Here is a 22,773-nt window from a genome sequence, read left to right on the forward strand (position 1 = left end):
CAATGAGAGTGAGGATATCTGTATGAAAATCCTGGAAGTATTGAGTAAGAAATCAGATCTTTCATAAACAACATCAATATCAAAATTGTGCATATTGCTCAAAAAAAGAAGAATAGGAAAACAGCATCCAAGAATGTAACATGTAGCTTACTGACCTGATCTACAGATATTACATAATAACAATCTGCACACAATGCAATTTTAAAACTCCAGACTAAACAGATTCAAAACTCGAACAGCAATTATAATTATGTTTAATAATAATTTCAGTTATTGTGTTTCTGTTTTTATTGATTTGATTGATATGATCAGATATCATTTTCCTGTTTCTATATTGAAATTACTTTTAATATATTCTAACTGAAGTAAAGTAAAGTGAACATTAAAATATGTATTATTCATAACAAAACTTCCTGATCTTAGAAAAATTTCTCAAGACAAATCATTAAGAATATGAAAATATGTAAGGTGAGTGCAGCATTCACCCTTGAGTAATGTCATTACAAATCTGACAACAAGAAGTGCCAAGTTAAGATAACGCTAAAAAATGACAAAATTACCTTAATATCAATAAACTTCAATTCTTCACATTTAATTTTTAAAATGCTAGAATAACTAGCCAGTTACAAAGTGCTGTTTAGCTCTGATACCAATTTTAAATATGTTAAATAATTATGTTCCAATAGAAAAAGATCTTTTAATAACTTCTTGACAGATAATATAGAACTTTTTAGTACAGTTAACTGAATATCTACAAAACTTAGTTCTGTTTTAATCACATGGTATGAAACAGATTTTTCCAGCCCAAATAAATACTTATAGTATATGCCATGTAACAAAGAATCTGCTATTTTTTATTACTTTTGCCCTTGTTTTTAAATTCTAATTTTTTTTATGATTATCTAACATCATCTGTAAAGATAAATCAATGTCTAAATATATACAGGTATACCTCATCTTACGTTGATAATTGGTTCCAGGAGAGGCAACGTAAGTCGAAAAACGACATAAGTCAAATTTACTTGTCACTAGGCTAAACCGGAAATAACCATTCCCAGTTCTGTATTTTATTTATAAATGCATTTTTAATAATATATGGTTAATAAGAATCTATTTTAAGCTTACAAACAAACAAATTTTAGTTTGTAATATAGTACAGAAAAAAGTAATCTAAATTTACAAATACATGTATGTACAGTACATAGTTGTAAATGTACTGTACATGTTTACAATTTGGTGATGTTTACAGTACATCGTGGACTCTTTACTTGTGAATGTGGTTTCTCTAAGACATTATAAAATAAGATGATTTTTTAAGATTAAATAACAAATACAGTTATTAAAATTATTTTGCAATAGTAGAAAATAAACTAATTTATGTTAAATTTACCAATGTCGAGTGGCACCGACGACAATGCCAAACGGTAGATATTGAAACCATCATGGAAAACGCCAATAACGAGCACTTAAAGACCGCTAAATAAGACGACAACACAGAAACACAAATGTTTTCACGTTTCGTTCTCTACAATTTATGATGATTATATTAACATTTACTGTAAATGTACATATTTTAATATGATTTTATGCACTTTTAACTCTTTTCTAGTGATATTACGACTTACATATTTGTGGCAGACGAATGTAAAGTCGAATAAAATGACTTAAACTCGATTTTTATTTTTCCATATACTTTTTTGACAAATGACGTATAACCGAGAACGACGTAATTCGAAAGAACGTAACTCGAGGTATACCTGTAATTAATTTTATTATTTCCATTATGTTACTTTATGTAAAAGCTTTACCTTCTTTCCTAAATTCTTCACCATTTATAAAGATCTTTGTTTTCTCATTATTTAGTGTTAAACTATTTTCTTTAGTACAATTAAGCCTATACAACAAATTCTTTGCATGTAAATATTAGTTTTAACTAAAATAGGGTGGACAAGGCTTACACTACAAATTTTTACACTCAAAAAAGAAGAGTTCAGTTTTTTGATGTTAAATAAATGATACTTTAGTAAATCAAGCATTTTTGAAATTTAAAAATATCATTTTTAGGAAAACTAGTAAGCATAGTACTTTGAAATATTGAAACCTTTGTATCATTTAAAATTAATTTATTTAACACAAAAAGCTGAGTTTTCTTCTTTTTGAGTGTTAGCTACTAACACATAATCTGCATACAGATACTGAATATGATAAACATCAGTGAAATTGTTCAGTTAATCCTTCATTTGTTTGCAACAGAGCCAGTAAAAATACAGAGCTTCCAACACTGATATACCTACTTTCTTTCAGTTTATAATATAGTCTATATGTTATTGAATTTCTGACTGAAGTCTGAAAAAGGCATTTAATTCTGGAATATCTATAAAACAAGCAACCAATCTGTGTGTTTTTCAATCTGGTTTAGACCCAACTAAGTACAGTACATATAATAAAAATACACTTGCCATTAAATGTTTAATTTATTTATTAAAACCAAATTGTTAATAATTAATATAATTAATCCTTAACAACTTTATCAATCAGTTAGCAATTGTACATAGTAATTATGAATATTAACAAAATTGGATGGTAGTTTGATAAATCTTGTCAAAGACCATTTTAAACGTTACCTTAATTTTTATTGTGTTCCAGATTGGAGAGAGAGGACTTTTTCTATTGACTCTTTAAACAATTTCATTACATATGATATGATTTCTGATTCAACATATTTAATTAATAATGGGAAAATACCATCTACTCTAGATACTGTATTTGGCTTTATCCATTTCCAAACTTCGAGTATCAGTTTCAAGATTAATGAAAAATCCAGAATTGTATCGTAATTTGTAACATTACTTATCATTTCAAATGAAATATCCTTTCCATCATAAACAAGTATATATAATCCCAAATAACAAGGGTGCCTTGAGTCAAGAAAATTTTCCATTTTCCATCCCAGGCTCCCATTTGTAAAAATCTGTTTAACAAATTCCAAAACTTCTTAAAATTTCCTTTTCTATGATATAATGAGAAGTTGGTATAATATTCATTTCTTCAACTTTACATGCTTGGTCCAAAATAGACTCCACCAGCATGAAGGTTTGGCAGTGTCTCTAATAAAATCTAAAAATAGTTAAACTATTTTTATGTTTTTCTAGGGGACTTTGCTCAAGTGTTCAAAAATTTTGTGACATTTCATTGATTTCCAGTGTTGCAGTTACTATTTTTATTTCACTTCTTCATATTTATAGTGTATCTGGGAACTCCTTGCTGCACTTTTACCTCCTTGCTATACTAAGTTGTCAGTTGATAAAGGTGGGAGGAATCAAATTTTGAATCTTTTTAGTGGAAAGGTTCCACATGATCCCCTGGCCCTATTGTCCAATTATATCAAAACAATCTGCAACCTCCCTGAGCAGTGAAGTAGGATGATGACAGCAGAGCACCTATGAGTGCTGGGATTTGACTATGGTCTCCAGCAAGTATCAGCTATTGCCATATGTAATTTGGGCTGTGGCCCACAAGTAGATGAACGCAGGAAGGCTGTGCAGCACACGATATAAATATTGGGTATATATAAATTATATATATAGTAGGTATCACTCTCCCTTTAGGTTTCACTCACTTGTTCAGATCAAAAATTTCACAAAAATTCAAAGATTTCTGGTGTTGCCATTTCTATTTTTTAATGATGGAAGAAAGCATTGTGACAACTTTAAACTATATATTTTATAGACTATATATACATTAGACCTCTACAAAACATTTTAATTTTACTTAAAGCTAAACCTTTCAATATCCTTATTGTAATTGCTTATAACTCATGAGGGTTATCTATCTTTAAAGAACAATTTGAAGAGGTGCAAGTAATGAAACAATACAGATGATCTACAGTAGAGCATCAATTATTCGACCCCCGATTAACCGACTTATCGGTTAACCGACCACATTCTAGTCAGGCAAATTCAAATGTCCGTTAGTGATGTGGCACTACAATATTTGGTTATGTCTTGACTACTTTAATATTTTTGTTAAATTTTTGCATGTTTTAGCTGGCAGCACTGGCTCGACCATGAAAGGGAGGCTAGTATTTAAACCAGGCCTAATACACTATACTAATAATGTATTTTTTCATACTTTTCGGTTATCCAACTTTTCAGTTATCTGACCAATCCCAGTCCCCAATTAAGTCGGATAATCGATGCTCTACTGTACTACTTTTAACTCATAATTATGAGAACTCCTCAAACAGCTTTGTATAAATTTACCACAACAATTTTAAAAAATATGAAAAATCCTTTGCATATCATAGATGTACTGTACATATCTGCCATTATAAATTTACCAAAAATATCAAAGCAAATATAAATGTATGCCTCATCTTTAGTACTGCCCATTTATTTTTGTGTGTGTAAATCCACACTTGAATTGCTATTATTATTGTTCCTACTTGAATTTTTATTTTGAACGATACTAAGCAATTTTCTATATTTTCAACATATAATGCAGTTTAGGAGATTATGTCTCAAATATTGTATTTTATCTGTTCTTCATTTTACAAATATATCTACCGTTAATGAAAATGAAACATAAGAAACAGATGAAAAACATAATATATGAGGCAATATCAACTAAAAACAGATACCAGTATGTGCCAAATTTTCAATCACCATTTCAGTGCACAATTTTATTTCCATTCTAGAAATGTTTTGAAAAATAGACATACCAAATGCAAATTATCATCACAAAATTATGATATATAAATGTATTTAAAATTAATCCACATTTCATCTTAGAACTGAAATTCAAAAGTCATATGCTAAACATTTGGTTGTTTTAAACAAAAAAATATTTCATGTAAATGTCACTTTACTAAAAAATACCAACAACCTAAAAGCCGCATTAAATGCTTTCAATTTAAAATAACCCTTCTAACCTTTTACCCGGTGTCATTCTATCTTTAGAATCGCGTTCATTCTATTTTCTGAAAATAGAACGAACGCGATTCTAAAAATAGAACGACACCGGGTAAAAGGTTAGAAGGGTTATTTTAATTATTACAAATTCCGATGCATAAAGAGATTATATTTACATAGCTTTCAATTTATTTATACTTATTACAATATAAATGAATGAATATCAATAAGAATTACTATTGATAGTTAAATTTCAGATATGTATACTGTCGTGGTGGCACTTCCTTAATCTCGAAGCAGATGTTTGTAGTGTCATGTAGTTTAAACCAGGTGGCGTTAGTAATATTCTGCTGTTGATGTGTGTTGCTGACCTGATGAATTTGTATTTGCAAGGTTTTGATTGATCAAGATTTGAAATGGATTTTAAGAATTTAACATCAAGGAATTTTTTTAGTTATTTGGAATTGGATTATCCAGAGTTAAGTATTAATGTTAGGATTTCTTCTAATATAAAATTTGTCATTAAGATGGGTTTGCAACTAATTGATGCAAAGTGTGTTAAGTGCAATGGTATTCGTAAAATTATTTATAGAAAAGTTACTAATTCGGTTTATTTCCGATGTCGTAAGTGTAATGTTAATACTTCGGCATTCGAAGGAACTTTCAAGGGTAAATTTGGCAAAATTTCATGGGGAACAATATTCGCTTTCATATGGCACCTCATTTGCATAGATAGTTCGTTGAAATCTTCGTGTTTGGCTGTTGCAGTAAGTTCTAGTACTGGTGTCGATTGGGCTAATTTCATTAGGCATGCGATGATGGTTTCTCTTATTAATTTAACAAGTTTGAAAATTGGCAGCCCCAGAAAAACTGTTGAAATTGATGAAACAGTTGTAAGTAAGTGGAAATACAAAAAAGGAAAGAAACTGAAAGGAAACTAAGTGGGTGGTTGGTGAAATTTGTAGAGAAGATAAAAACTGTTTTTTGTGTTTTGTGAACGATCGCTCTGAAACCAGTCTTAATTGGGTCGTAAGTAAGTTTGTCCAGGCTGGATCTACAATATATACTGACAAATGGAAGGGATACAATCATTATTGATGATTTAGAAGGAATAGAAATAAAACACGAGACTGTAAAGCATGCCAAAAATTTTGTAAATCAGCTTAATGGTGTACATAGGCAAAGTATTGAAAGGTTGTGGGGACTTCTTAAGAACAAAAAAAATTTACCAATTCATTACACGGAGGAATTTCGTGATTCATATTTATACGCCTTTATGTATAGAAAGTTTCTTAAATGGGATAGTTTGAAGCCGGGTGAACATTTTGAAATTTTTTGTCAACATTTAAGTAAAATTTATCCAGGAGCAGGCCATGTGCCTGAATGGAAGGAGCCAGAAACTGTTCCAGCAGCCCCGGAAGCGATACCGAAGCGCGCAAGTGGTGTGAAGAGACAAAAGGAGGAAAAGTGTCGTTATGGTGTAAAGAAACAATTATTGAAGAAAAAGGATAATACCGAAGTTTGTGAACATAATACTCGGCCAAAAAGCGTGTTAAAGTCGACGAATGAATGATACTAATGGTGAGTAAATTTTTGTAATAAATGGTTTAGATTTATATTTATCTCTATTATATTGTTTGTATTAGTATTTCATGCGGTATTTTAGTATAGTTAGTTGTTATTATATATTAGTATAAGTTATGTTAGTCTATCACGTGATCCAGGCCGGTAGGGTTGTCATGTGTTAATAATTCGCTCCAAACCAATGACGTCGGGAGCGAGGCTAGTCGCAACAGGAAGTGCCGCCACGACAGTATACACATCTGAAATTTAACCGAATTACTAATCTAAATCAAAGAACAATTAATTAAAATACTCTCTTATTTTATTTACTGCACATAATAGTTAAAAATTCAAATATAAAAGTAATCTTATTTTTCTTTCCCATTTCTGATAGAACATTTCTTTATTTCTATAAAATATATTCATATTTTATGCTTTTAATTAAATCATTTCCATCTTTCACTGAAAATAATAAGATAAAAATAACTCAAAATAATAAAGGATTTAAAATTTTAATTGAAATAAATAATAATATATAATTCTAAATTAGAATTGCTACATATACATGAATTGTTAAACAAAATAATTTCAAACTTACCAAATATATAATACCATAGTCTATCACCATCCAGATCGTCTGCTTGTATTAATGCAACAAGATCTCCAATTTTGTCAGTTTCAGCTACAACAATAACACTATCTGTATCTTTCACAACTGGAGGATGAACTGATTTTTTACGTCTGGCAACAATATCCAATAGAACTCGAGTTGTAGTAGTTCTTACAGGATGCCCATTGTCAGATGCTTTTACCTAAGAAATTATAAACCTTATTAAATTAAATGTTAGAACTTAAAGTTAAAATCTTGTTAAACCTGATGCAAACTTATAAAAAGAAGTCAAAAAAGTTCATTTACATAAAAGTTGTGCTGAAAAAGTATTTAAGATGTTTAAGCTGAAAACTTTAAATAAAATGATTAAAAAAAACAGGTAATTCTTATATTTAAAGAGAGTCACAAATTTGTTTTAAATCACGGTTTCCATAATGCTTTTTAAAAAACTGGGACATTTCCACATTTTTACTTTATAAAACTTGGGACATGTTAAATAATGAAGAAAATCAAAACTAAATCTATTAAATATTATATGTTGCACTTTAAATAAAATACTGATATAACAATACACACATTCACAGAATGTGTGTATTGTTATATCAGTATTCACATTCACAGAATGTGTGTATTGTTATATCAGTATTGTTATTGTGCCACAAAGTTGCACTTTGTCTATACAAAACTCCATAGACAGCGGCAATTCAAACTTGGGGTGTCTAGTTATGTCTTACATTTTGGTAGTTTTTAATTTTGTATAACAACTTTACATCCTAGACTTGCTCCTTAACCTTTTGTTAAGAGTAAACACAAAATGAAGGAACAATTAAACAAAACAAGTAGATAACTTTCGTTATCTAGAAGTGATAAGAGTAAAGAAGAATTATAAGATATTAAAATATGAACTTTACTGGCAAAGTATAGATAAACATTTAACACAAAGAAACAATCAATCACTAACAGAAACAAAGATATTGAAATAAGGGACAAGTTTATTAAGATCATATGTAGAAAGTACTCCTATATGAAACTGGAAGGGATCTGGACATCAATTAAAACATAAAATTAGATACTTTAAAGGAACAGAAATATGGATGTGGAGAAGAAGTTCAAAACTTGTCAGAGTAAAAAAAATTTTTAAGTAATTAATTAAAAAAGAATTGTTACATTGTTGATAGAGGCAAACTCTGAAGTAATATATCATGTTACATAATTACTAATTGTTACTTGTTATTTGGACATTGAATGGAAATTATATCAGGAAGAGAAAGAAAAACAATGACATAGCAATGAACAATGTAGCAAATTTAATTTGCAATATAAGATTTAAAAAAGTATAAAAATAGAATACCAACAAAAGGTGTTTGATAAAAAGTTTTATTGATAAATGTTAGTTAAATTATGAATATTGTTACTATTTTTTTTTATATTGAGCAACATTTCAACATGCAATGTTATGTGCAACCTTACTCAATGTCATATTTTTTATGAAAGAACAGTCAATCCATTTTCTTGAATACTTTCACAAACCAAAGTGATATATTTAGCAGGTACTCACCAGAAGTTCGAATTTCTGTCCTGCGACCAAAGTGGCTCGGGAAGTGATGGTTCCATCCTCTGGATGAATTTTAAATTTTCCATTCTTGTTTCCTTCTATGATTTCATAGGTGACATCTGCATTGGAACCTCTGTCTGCATCTACTGCCAAAACCTAGTAAAAAGACAAAAAAACATTTTTTTTTTCTTTTGCTATTCAGACTCAGAGTAAAAAAAATAATCAGAACATTCATAGTCAAGACAAAAAACAATCATATGTAAAATACAGCAATGTGTAATTGATTAGGTAATCAATGTTGGAATCACAGTGTTCCAGAACAGATTTTTAGCTTTGAATGTTTAATTTAACAAAATTTTGTTACTTAGATCTAACATCATCATAAACATTAACAAACTTTGTATAAAGGTTTTATTTTTATTACTATAAAATGTTACTCACGAAAAACCCGTAACCAGTGCGTAACACACAACATCAGTCACTTTTGTATACGAACGTTTTCAAAACACCCGTCCCTTTGGGTGTTCTTCTTCAGGTTAAAAAATTGACTGGAACGATTTTTGAAGATTGAAAAAAGAAGAGACCAAATCACGTGCTGCGAACAGCATCAAACGTGGAAATTTTTACGTGTGGCTCAAATGTTTTTATTTTAAAAAATTATCGATGTCACAAGGCTTGATGGGAAAGAAACCGTCAAATCTTTAACATAAGTTCGTTAAGTGCTATTTTTTTGAAATATCGACGGTCACAAGGTTATGATGGGAGAGTGGGGATAATGTTCCTCATTTCCCTAACATAAGATCGAATGTTATTTTAAAATATCGATGGCCTTACAGGGGGCATCTCCGCGAAACATAGTCGTACACTCTTTCCCCAGCTCCTCCACGAAATCATTCCTTTACGTAAAAGATAATGTTAAAGCTCCATATGCATCAAGTGGCCTGCCAAGCCAAGGAAATGCGCTTAAGCTCATCCTTTAGATATTGATGGATGAGAAAGTACTATAAGCCTTATAAATCTCCATCTGCTCCAACCATTTGATATGTGTCTACGCGTGTTGTGGTGACAATCAATCTAGCTTTCGATAAGTCCGCTGTAATATCAGGATCAGATGCGTAGGTTGATAACAAGGTGGAGCATTTATTGTGTTGTATATCGTGTAAATGCTCCTTCAATCTGACCCCTAACACACACGCTTCGTCGATCCCACGTATACTAAGTCCCTATCAAAACGGTTATCCATAAGCGGTACGGCATACACTCCCGGAAGTCTCTCCATATTAGATCTATCTTTCCCATTACGCAGCATATCAAACGGATGGGCATCTTCTGTATGCAAGAGAGACATCCCGTTGCCGTGCGATCTTATTATATATCGATCTCAATACAGGATTGTAAGTAACAGGGTAATTAGGGGTACACAATAAACAGGGTAAGTAACAGGATTGTAAGTAACATACATTCCAGTGGACTCATGTGACCCAGTCCGATACAAGAGGGCGGCCTTTAAAGCCCTAGTTAGAAGAGCACACACACACTCGTCTACCCACAGAGGCACTATAACGAGAGAGTTGAGATAATTGGATGACGTAGCCAACAAGCATGGGTACAACAACATTATACAAAAAATTTCACAACAGATCTTTGAATGAAGGCCCCTTGTACCGCGAATGATATTTCATAAAATGGCGGCCAAACCATGGAGAAAAAGAGGATCCCTGTTACTTACAATCCTGTATTGAGATCGATATATAAGATCGCACGGCAATGGGATGTCTCTCTTGCATACAGAAGATGCCCATCCGTTTGATATGCTGCGTAATGGGAAAGATAGATCTAATATGGAGAGACTTCCGGGAGTGTATGCCGTACCGCTTATGGATAACCGTTTTGATAGGGACTTAGTATACGTGGGATCGACGAAGCGTGTGTGTTAGGGGTCAGATTGAAGGAGCATTTACACGATATACAACACAATAAATGCTCCACCTCGTTATCAACCTACGCATCTGATCCTGATATTACAGCTACTTATCGAAAGCTAGATTGATTGTCACCACAACACGCGTAGACCATATCAAATGGTTGGAGCAGATGAAGATTTATAAGGCTTATCAGTACTTTCTCATCCATCAATTCTAAGGATGAGCTAGCGCTTTCCTTGGCTTGGCAGGCCCTGATGCGTATGGAGCTTTAACATTATCTTTTACGTAAAGGATGATTTGTGGAGGAGCTGGGGAAGAGTGTACGACTTGTTTCGCGGGATGCCCTGTGGCATCGATATTTTAAAATAACATTCGATCTTATGTTAGGGATATGAGGATTTCCTTCCCATCATACCTTGTGACGTCGATATTTCAAAAATAGCATTCGAACTTATGTTAAAGATTTGACGGTTTCTTTCCCATCAAGCCTTGTGACATCGATAATTTTTAAAATAACATTTGGCCACACGTAAAAATTTCCACGTTTGATGCTGTTCGGCACGTGATTTGGTTCCTTTTTTTCATCTTCAAAAATCGTTCCAGTCAATTTTTTAACCTGAAGAAGAACCCGGGAGGGGTTTTGAAAACGTTCGTAGTGACTGATGTTGTGTGTTACGTACCGGTTACGGGTTTTTCGTGAGTAACATTTTATTTTATACACCCCGTGCAAAGTTGTTCGTCATTATTTTATTACTATTTATTTAGTTCATGTTTTTATTTTTATTTTACTTTATTTGTAACATTTTTTAAAATTTAATCTATTAGCCACTCATTAATGATGATATGCTAAAATTCAGCATTTTAACCCCTCTCACAAATGATGTCACACTGGTCATCACCCCTGAAAAAGCCTTTGGATTATTATGATGTAAATACACTGCACCAATTATGAAATGGATATTAACATAAAGTGATTTATTTACACTTTTATCAAAATAAAATACTAAATAACAACAGTACAGCAGAGACCATTCAACACAGGCGATACATTCCGCATTACAGAAAATCGTGTTATCAGACAATTTTATGCAAGTTTAAACTTAAGCATAGAAGTTGAAGAAGAAAACATATACCTCTGGATGATAAAATTAAAACTTTGTATGAGTATATGATAAGGTGTGTAGATTTTAACATTAATGAAGCATGACAAAATTGATGCAGGGAGTGGTTGCCTTGTTGAAAAAAACTATTCTAGAGCAACAAAATTTTATCATCAAAAAATGCAAAAATTGTATGGTATTATATTTCTTTAAATTTCACCATATGTAAAATTTACAAATATAATAAATATATATACTATTATAAATCTTTAAAATTTATTCTTTAGCATATTTCTCAGTCAAATTAATTTTTTTTAGTACATTGCTGTGGTCGATCAAAATGTCATGAAATTTTTCACAAGAATTTGTTAAATTATACTTCACACATAATATGGCTTTCAAAGTCTCAACACTTAATTGTGATTTACCAGATGTCCACACTTTATTTACAGTAGAAAAAACATGTTCAGTTGCAGCATTAGTTCCTGGTAGACAGCGTGTATTCCAAAATTTTTAATGCATTATTATATGGAACATAGAAATATTTCATCATTTTGAAACAAACTAACCATTTAGATTTTTGCTACCTGTGACAAATACTTATAACAGACTATATTTTATTTGATGCACTTGAAACCATGTCAGTAATTGTTGTTGTCTCCTAAACACTATAAAGTGCAGACACACAGACACTTTGCAATCTACATCTTAAGTTTATTTCAGTTGAGTTTTGTGCAAGTTTTGGGCTTCTTAAAGCCCCTCCTCAGCCAACTTGAGATCACAAATTCTAAAAGTTCAAATAGGTTTTCTTTAAAAATCTTTAAGTAGTTTTACATTTTCACATAACAATTGGTCGATTTTAAAGTTTTAAAACCGACCATTTGTTATGTGAAAATGTACACCACACCATGATTTGTACACCACAAACATGACTGTTTGTGGTGTCAAGTGGGCTACTCAAAGCCAACATAGTAGGGCGAGCTAAATAGTTAAGTGCAATAGTCTAAGCGGATTATATGCAACTGATTTCGGGGAGCTATATACCAAAAAGAATCACATTTAGCACTATGGTTTCTTTGACTTTTTTGCTCATTTGGACATGCTTTATAGCTCTGTTAAAGTGCCACCAGTATCACTCACATCTGCAATTGTACCAAGCATTCTTTGAATTAACTGTTCAGATGGCTGCCAAGAATTGCTATCAGCCCTTAACAATACACTCTTGGTGTGTAGTAAGCCCAGTATATCATTAGCTTTCTCTTTCTTACCATTCATTTTAGTGGACTAAGATGGCCTTAAAGGAATATTTACAAGTATTCTAAAATCAATGCAAAACTATATTTTGCCAAAGATAACAACTGAAAGTTAACGTTTCAAGGACAGCTAATAATCATCATCAACCTTGGGCTCATTGACTGTTGGAGTCTTACGCCTTTTCCACTATTTTCTTCCATTTCTCTCTATCCATTGCTGTTTTCTCAATTCCTGTACCTCCACTCCACTTCTTTGTGTCATCAATCCATTCTCTATATGGTCTGCCTCTTTTATTGGATCCATCCGTAATACCATATTCTAAAGTCTTAATTTTTCTGTTTTCATTCATTCTTGTAATGTGTCCACAAACAGTTGAAGTTTTCATTGTATAATTTTTTGTAAGAGATTCTTTTTCATATATATCCAATTATAAAGTTCTTCGTTTGTGACTTTCTGCATCCATCCTATTTGTAAGATCTTTCTGTAACAGTGTCTTTCAAATGCTACTATTTTTCTTTCCATATCTTTAGTTATTACCCATGTCTCACAGGCATACAGCATGCAGGAGAAGATGCAGGTGTTCAATACTTTTAATTTTGTCTGCAAACTAATTGCTTTACTTTTCCAGATTTTGTCCATTGCTTTCAAATTTGTTTTTGCCTAGACAATTCTAATCTCTATTTCTTTTTTACAATCCAGATTACAGGTTAGTTTGCTTCCTAAATATGTAATGCTCTCTACATTTTCAATTTCTTTCCCATCTACTAGGATATTTCTTGTCATGTTGTTATCAGCAAATATCATTGTCTTAGTTTTTTCGCTATTGATAGTTAGTCCATATCTTTTTCCTTCTTCATTAAGCCGATGTAATGTTTTCTCTAATTGTTCTCCATTTTCTTCAATGATAACTATGTCATCTGCAATTCTCAGGTTATTGAATTCTACACTGTGAACTGATGTTCCTTGATTCTCTTGCATCATCTTATCCATGACTCTTTCTAAGAGACTTATGAAGATAGTTGGGGATCTCCCTGTCTGGTGCCTCATTCTGGTTTGATCCAGTTTCCTAGCTCCCCATGCAATCTCACAGCTGCTTCTACATTATCATTAATATAACAGCAGGTTTATTAGTTTATGATCCACTCCATAAAATTTTAGCACTGCCAAGGTGGCTTTTTGGTCTACACTGTCGAATGCCTTCTGAAAGTCCACAAAACAGGAATAGATGTTTTTCTGCTTTCTTCTTGCCTTTTCAACTAATATCTGTAATGTTAGTATCTCCTGCATTGTACTTCTGTCTTTCCTGAAACCTGCCTGTTCATCTGCTAAGTGTTCTTCCATCAGTCTCTTCTCTTAGTCTCAGTCCTTTAAGATCATCAAAATTTTTCCTATGAGGCTTTTTAGGGCAATCGTTCTATAATTTTTGCACTCCAACATGCAACCTTTCTTATGTATTGTCAGCAATACTGATTTTGCCCATTCTTTAGGTATCTTTCCTTGTTTCCATACCTCATTGCACACTTGGTGTATCTCGTCAATTAAGCTTTCGCCTCTATGCTTAATCATTTCTCCCGTGATTTTGTCATGTCTGGGACTCATTGTCTTTTAACCGTTTCACTGCCCTTTCAACTTTCTCCCTCATAATATCATTTTGATTTTCAACACTTGGTGGCAATATCTTCCTTAATTCAGTTACTAGATTCTCTAATACATCTGTATCTAATGTTTCCTTGTATAGTTCAGAGCAATAACTTGTCCACCTCTGTAGGACTTTCACTCTCTCCACTAAAACCTCTCCCTTCTCGTCTTTTGATTGCCATTTGCTTTGGTTTCTATTTCTGGTTGACATTTCTGATAATCTTATATACTTCTCTAGTCTTACATTCACCATAATATTTTTCTATGTTTCTACACTGATCCTCTAGCCATTTCGCTTTATCCATCCTAATCGCTTTTTTCTCTTCATTGCCCTTTACCTTATACTGTTTCTCCAACTCTTCAGAAATGTCTCTTCTAAGCTTAAGATCTCCTTTCTCTTGGACAAGCTTTAGGGTCTCTTGTGTGATCCATTTCTTGTTGATTTTTTCCTCTTCTGGTAGGGTTTGCTCAATTGCTTCTCTTATTGCCTTTGTTATTTCTTCCACTCTTGTGTCTAGCTCTTTCATCCTGTCTAGGGTTTTTATCTTCTTCTCAAGTGTATTTCTATATATGCTTCCTATTTTCTCATCGTTTAGCTTTGAAATGTCTCTTTTCTTTTGGAAATGTGCATTAACTTTCTTCTTCAGTTTTACCTTTATGTTTGCAATGACTAAGCTGTGATCAGAATCTATGTTGGCTCCCTGTAAGGTTTGACACTGTTGAACTGATGCTGACCATCTCCTTTGGATCAAAATCATATCAATCATGTTTCTTGTTGTTCCATCACTTGATCTCCATGTCCGTTTTCTACAGTTCTTTTGCTGAAATTTGATGTTGCATATCATTAAATCTTGATTTTGGACAAATTCAAGCAGTCTTTCTCCTTGTTCATTCCTTACTATATATCCATATTCACCCATATTTCCCAACCTTCATTATTATTTCCAATCTTACCTTTCCAGCCACCTCCAATGATGATCACTTCTCACTGCAACGTTTATGCAACACATGCTTGCATAATTTGTGCTGCCAACAGTTTTTGATCAGGTTGCCAATTTAGCTAATTTTTTTGCTAGATTTAGTAGATTTATGAATAATCTATCTACGAAAATTATCTAAATTATAATGGCCTAGATATTTTTATAATGCTATCTAGCCAGAAAAAATTCAAAAAAATTTAATGAAAACAATATAATTTGAATATTTTTATTAAAATGTCTAGCTATAAATTTGAATTTCAAGTTAGCACCACTGTTTTTGATTCAGTTTTTAATTGAAAATAATTGAGAATTCATAAATTACTTTTCAGAAACTTAGAAAAGAACCAAATTTTAGTACTTTGCAAATATTTTTTAAAAAGTACCAAAAATAGCTGTTTTTTTGTTATACTGTAATAGTAGTACTACTTTGGTATTTGAGAATTGCTAACAGTATCAAAACTGGCATGATTGTAACAGATGTGGCAACATTGCCAGCCCATTCTGGCAAAGTGTGAACCCACAACCGAACTACCAGTGTTCAGGGAACGGAACCCGCTTGGCTCCTTTATTCTGTTCTCTCCTCCATTTTTACTATTTCTTGCCTCCTATCTTCAATTTCCCATATTAGTTTTAAGAATTATAGTTATAAGAATTTTACCTATGTATACAATTTTTTTCTTTGTTTCTGTTATACATGTTAAAAATATTGCAATTTGGTGTGTTATGATTGTGTATAAAATTTTGTAATTGTTCTGCAGGAGATTGGGTTTCAAGTACTGCCCGAGTAATTGTCCTAGAGTTGTCATCCTTTATTGTATCTGTTATTGATGCACCATATGTAAATAAAATAAGTTTTTTTTCCTTGTATCTACTGCATGTTTGGTTTGTTGCATATTTGCCTTAGTGGCCAAAGAAAACACTTCTTATCTCACACATTCTGCCTAAATCCTTGCATTTCACAAACAAAACTTAAGTTATCAACTAGTCAATTTTTATATTTGGCCATTAGATGGCCATTCTAAGTTTGAAACTATTTACAAAGACCACTAAATACCACAATGTGGATTATCCAAAACTAACTGGACAAGAGTAATCCACCCTTGCCAATTAATTTGACCATAAACAAAGCAACAAGTGAGGAGATGGAGAGGCTTCTTACCTGGCAAAGAAGGGCATCATCCGAAGACTTTTTTTCTAGCGCATGGCAGTGGTACTTGGGCACCAGGAACTCTGGTTGGTTGTCATTCCTGTCGACCACCTCCACCAAAAGTCTCGTTACAGAAGACAGAGGGGGCTTACCACCATCTTCCACTTTTACCTGTGAAAAAACCAATTGCGGGTAAACAACGGCATCCCGATCAAAAACCAAGAGTATTTGTAAGATTTTATCCCAGGGGCAAAACATATACAACTCACTAAAACCATATTCTTAAACAGGCTTGTTTCTACTTATCTATCTTCATCTAGCTATAAAACAGAAAGTAATAACAACAAACAAAAACTCCAACTACTATATAAAGCACAGTCTTTCGAAAGTGCAATTCCTACAGTCAATTAGACAAACCTCTTCAAAAATAAGAACCATACCTACATTGGTGTAAGGACTAATAAAACAAATTTACTATCTCAAAAAACATTTGTGTTATCAAATTGCTATTTGACTAAAAGCAATTAGGGGAAAAAAAATGATAAAGTGTATTTCATCAATCATAGATAAAAATGCCCTCCTGACTCTTTTTCCCATTAAGAAATGCTTTGATTTGATAGGAAATGCTGTTAGTTAGGGGTTCTTACCAAGACTGTACCTTGCAAGGGGCAGGGAGGAGCAGCTGTATCACCTGTTCCTCCCTGCCCCTTGCAAGGTACAGTCTTGGTAAGAACCCTAACTAACAGCATTCCCTATCAAATTAAAAATTAGAAAAAAAAGAAGAAGAAAAAGAAGTGTAGTAATTGACACACAGACACATGGCACAAAAGTATCAATTTAGTATCAGTTTGAATAATGAATATTGTGACTAAACTAGAGCCATCTGTGGCGAAATCTTACTCTCCCTCCCCACTTCCTCAAAACTAATACAAGTTGCCCCCCTCTTGTTTAGATCCTGGGTACGCCGCAGATTCTTACCCTAACCAACTGCAGGGATTACAGCAGCATTGCGGAGTCAGAGTCGGTAAAATTCTTTCGACTCCAACCTTGAATTTTATTATTGGTAAAATTCTAAGTACAAAAAATACTTTTTAATTAGTATCTAAAGAAATTTCTTAGAAAATGGGCAATTTGATAAATTTACATATCAAAAGAATATTCCAAATTATAGCCCCATTATTTAGGGCAGTTGTGGATGTCTATTTGCCATAAATTGGGTTTCGGTCAGTATTTATATTTGTAAAAGGATATTTGTCTATAAAAGTCATTTCATGCCAAAATTTTATGCATATTGCAAACAATGGGTTCTATACTTTTGGAAAATAGCTTTTATAATTTAAACGACTATATTCACATGGTAACTATCCGGTCAGAACCACCATCTTCAATCGAAAACGACGACAATACAAATATGAGCGGATCGTGCCCAAAATAGCTACGACAACACACCATTCCAGGCGTAATCCACAGTAACCACTAGTACAAAACAGCCATTACATATCATAATCACAGATGCTTCGTCATGTGGCAACGTGTAATAATTAAAACTCTGGCCTTTACACTAAAACCAAAACCAAAACTAAAATAAAAATTAAAATCAAAATTAATTAATGAAAATCAAATCAATCGAAAATTAAAACAATGGTTTAAAAATTGTTTAATCGGTCGTGAGTGAATTCTTTCGAAATTGTCAAATTGCAAATCAAATGGAATTTATTTGTTTGCAGCAGTGACAGAACATTTTACTTTTAATATATATACAGATATAACGTTAAAGTTTACTTATGTGCACTGTCATGCCGGCACTTCCGTAATCACGACTTAAGACGCTAAAACTTTTTTCTGTAGGTGGCATTGTCGAAAAATTATGTCAAATCAATTCGATTTGTGCAATCTGTTCGTGACTCTGCAGTTTGGTGGATTTGGGGTGTTTTTCCTATTCTGTTTATGTTTGATATGGAAGTTTCTAATCAAACTTCTAGAGTTTTTTCAGGTTTTTAGATTTTAATTTTTCCGAATTAGCATTGAATGTGAGAATTTCGTCTGACATTAAATTTGCAATTAAGTTTGGGATGCAACCTGTTGATGCTCAGTGCGAAAAATGCGAAGGCATGCATAAAATTTTGTATCAGAAAGATACTAATTCCATTTTATTTCATTGCCACAAGTGTAAGGCTAACAGTTCGGCCTTCGAAAAAACTTTTAAAGATAAGTCTGGAAAAGTTTCTTGAGAAACGATATTTTTTCTTTCATATGGCATCTAATTTGCATAGATTGCTTGTTGACATTTGCCCGTATGGCCGTAGGATTAGTATCTGAACGGATGTAGACTGAGTGAATTTTATTAGAAATGTAATGCTGGTTTCATTGTTTAACTTAAAGAAATTGAAAGTAGGTAGTCTAGGAAAGACAGTCGAGATAGATGAAACGGTAGTAAGCAAGAGAAAGTATGAAAAAGATCAAAAATTAAAAGGTACCAAGTGGGTCGTTGGTGGAATATGCAGAGAAGATAAGACATGTTTCCTTTGCTATGTAAATGACAAGTCCAAGTCAAGCCTGTATTGAGCCTGTATTGGTTCACTCGGGAAGTGTAATGTATATACTGACGAATGGAAGGGATACAACCAAATAGATTTAGAAGGAATCAAAAAACGCCACAAAACTGTAAAGACTGCCGAAAATTTTGTTAATCCAGAAAATGATATACACACTCAAAGCATCGAAAAGTTATGGGGATGGTTGAAAAATAAGAGGAATGTACCCATTCATTATACGGAGGAACTTTGCGATTTTTACTTATACAAATTTATGTACAAGACTAGTGTTGCCACCTTTTAAAAATTGCTGACCTGGACAGCACGTCAGGTTTGTTCGAACAGAAGTCTCTGGCGCATGCACAATGTTATTTTACCATGCAAAGAATAATGTGCATGCCAGTTCTAAACTAGTTAGGGACTTGTACAGGAGCATCTTAAATTAAGAAATGAAATAACAGCTTTAAAGAGCTGAGAAGCGAAAAAAAAAGTCTTGACAGGTTGCTACAAAATCCTGGACAAAATTAATTGTTAACCCAGACAATGAATTAAAAACCAGACAGGTGGCAACACTATACAAGAAACTACTAAAATGGGAACAGCTAAAGCCTGGAGAACATTTCAAATTTTTTGTTCAACACCCAAGAAATATATATATATATCCCAGTGCTGGCCATATGCCTATATGGAAAGAACCGGAAACCATTCTAACAGCATCAAAGGCTATGCCAAGGAGAAACTCGCAAAGAGGAAGAAGGAAGAAACATGGAATAATGTTAAAAGAAACAGTTCAAACAATGCAGGACCAATCCCACAGAGCACACAAATCACAACATCGTAGCAAGAATTAAAAAGAAACATCAGTTTGAAAGCACTCAATCGTGAGTTTTATTTTTTATTTAAATTGTTAATTTAGTTTAATTTATTTTATTATTATTATTTTTTTCCTCATTAAAATTTTATAGTTACAAAGGAGTATCGTCATGGCGGCCATTCCGGTCTGCGACTAATCTCGCACCCGATGGACTATGTCAGGAGCAAGAAACGTTGCAAATGGAAGTGCTGCCATGACAATGCATGTAAGAAAACTTTAACCAGATATAATAGTTATATTTTTCATAAAATCTCATAGCCAGGAAACTTACGCAACTCGTTGCTGGATTTTTTATAACATCATTAGTTTAACTTACTCATCTAGTTGATAAACCGTAACATCAATGAAATGATCACTGATACATTCCATTTATATCCTGTGTAATGAATGGTAATGTATATGTTATCAAGACATTAAATTTACGTAAATTCAAACATGGATGATGATTGTAGAAAACAAAAAACAGCTGTTTCAGCTTAGTGACAAGGCTGTCACCAGACGGCGCATGATTGCAGTGATGGGCTAATTCGAAAAAAGTAAATGTTGGTGCTAATGCAATCATTATGGAAATTTTAATTTCAACACAGTGAAATTAAAATTTCACTGTGTTGAAATTAAGTTGAGATAAGAGCAGTAGTTAGCTGACATGGAGAGATGTTTGTTGTGCTTAAAGTTTTATACACTTGGTTTAATGCAGTGATTCCCAAACTTTTTGGGTCCACCATCCCCTTTGTTCCATAAAGTTATACCCAACACCTCCTAACCCATTTTCTCTTGTGTGAGAAAGGATTGTAAATAGTCGAGTCCGCATAAGTCGACACCCCAAGGGGAAGTGGAAATGTGTCGAGTTGTCCGACGTGACGACTAAAGCAAAGTTGGAAAAAAATCCCACAAAACTACAATTAGAAAAATACAGTAGTGCATTATACAGTAGTGTAAGCTTACAATATATTGTGTCCTCCATTTACAATTACTCTGTAGATGAAAAACTGAAAAATTCGTTTAGTGTTGTTTGTTTTGAGCACTTAACTGTCTCGACTTACATTTCCAATGATCATGAATGCCTTGAAAACATCATCTTTGCAATTGTCAATTGTTGGCAAGTAATGTCTAAGGATTCTTAATGCCTCTGGCATGAGAAAATGCAAAATTGGATTCTGGTGAGACGTTGATGTAGATTGTGTATTTTCTTTTTGTTTATCTGTTATTATTTTATACATAAGGATACATAAAATGTTAAGGCATTTTTATTAATATGTATGTATATATATATATAAATATATAAAAAACTTAAATCAACACCTTAATGTTCGCTGAGAGATTTATTAATGTAACTAACGTTTTCGATCTAATCGATAGATCATCTTCAGGTTAAACAGAATGTTTCTTAAATGGAACATCAATTTCAAAATTTGAAAATATAACCAGTAACATCAATAAAAAAGTAAAACATTGTAAAAGATACAACAAGTGTAATATAAAAACGTTATACTCGTATCCAATCATAATATTATCTATCCTAACCAGTAATAATTCACCATTAAAATATACTAGAGCTCACGTGCCTCTTATAAGTTTTTAACGGCATATTTCCAAGCTGAAGGAAGACCTTCCGCGTCCCTTGCGTTAATACATTTATCTTTTAACTTGCTTCTGTAAATTTCTAACCTTTCAGCTGTTCTTACCAAAGTTGGGGAATGTACCTGTTTTATGATTTTCGCCTCATTCCATCGTACCAAGGATCCCTCTGCTTGCCCCATCTGGGCTAGTACTGTTGTATTGGAACCTTTTCTAATATCATACTTATGTTCCTTGATCCTTATTCCTAAGTTTCTAGTGGTAACCCCTACATACTCTTTATTAATACCTATTAGCTGGTTCTCGTAGGGAATCCTATACACACCCGCCTTATCTTCTTTTTTAACTAACCCTTTATCGTTCCTAAGTATTTTATACAAATTCGGAGCTCTTTTTAAGATCACCCTTGTATCCTTGATGCTTGCTATTTCTTTCATAATCCCTCCTAGATACTTATTATATGTAAATTTAGTGTACCTGTAAGGCCCGTGCTTAGTGCCTTTATCATAACTGGCTTCAAATTTTCTAATAATTCCCTCGATGACTTTCCTCTTATAACCTAATGTTCCTGCTATCTGTATAATTCTTTCTATCTCTGTATCCCGGTCTATCACATTCTCACAGTATATAAAGGCCCTTCTAATCAATGCTCTAAATGCCGCTAACTTATATTTATAAGGGTCATTAGAGCTTGCAGGAATATATAGTGGGCTATGCGTTGGTTTAATGAATACGCCAGTGGATATATGCCCTTTGCTAAATATAACATTAATGTCTAAGAAATGTACCATCCTGGAGCTTTTTTGCTCTAGCTTAAGGTGAAGGCCCTCTTGGTTCTCGTTAATTCTATCTACAAAGTTAGCAATTACTCGATTGTTCTTCCATAATATGAAAATGTCATCTACATATCTCTTGTAGTATGCTATATCCCTTTCGAAGTCTCGCAAAACTTTTTCTTCTACTTTACTAACCACCAGTTCGCAAAAAAGCCCCGAAATTGGGCTTCCCATCGGTACTCCCCTTTTTTGCTTAAATACTTGGTCTTCGTAAGCTAAGAAGGATTCACAACATACTAGGTTAGCCATTTCTATAACCTCATTTCTGT

The 22,773-nt window shown here is 32.8% G+C and overlaps 1 protein-coding gene across 1 annotated transcript in view; it reads right to left on the minus strand.

Annotated features, from left to right (window-relative positions):
• LOC136981990 (fat-like cadherin-related tumor suppressor homolog) overlaps positions 1–22,773 on the minus strand; it is a 461,240-nt gene that overhangs the window by 375,721 nt on the left and 62,746 nt on the right. Inside the window, 3 exon segments of the mRNA XM_067278416.1 lie at positions 7,072–7,285; positions 8,642–8,794; positions 16,695–16,853. Of these exon segments, the coding sequence (XP_067134517.1) occupies positions 7,072–7,285; positions 8,642–8,794; positions 16,695–16,853 (526 nt within the window).

Source organism: Centruroides vittatus, unplaced genomic scaffold (assembly GCF_030686945.1).
Source record: "Centruroides vittatus isolate TY-2023 unplaced genomic scaffold, ASM3068694v2 contig_8, whole genome shotgun sequence".
Taxonomy (NCBI): domain Eukaryota; kingdom Metazoa; phylum Arthropoda; class Arachnida; order Scorpiones; family Buthidae; genus Centruroides; species Centruroides vittatus.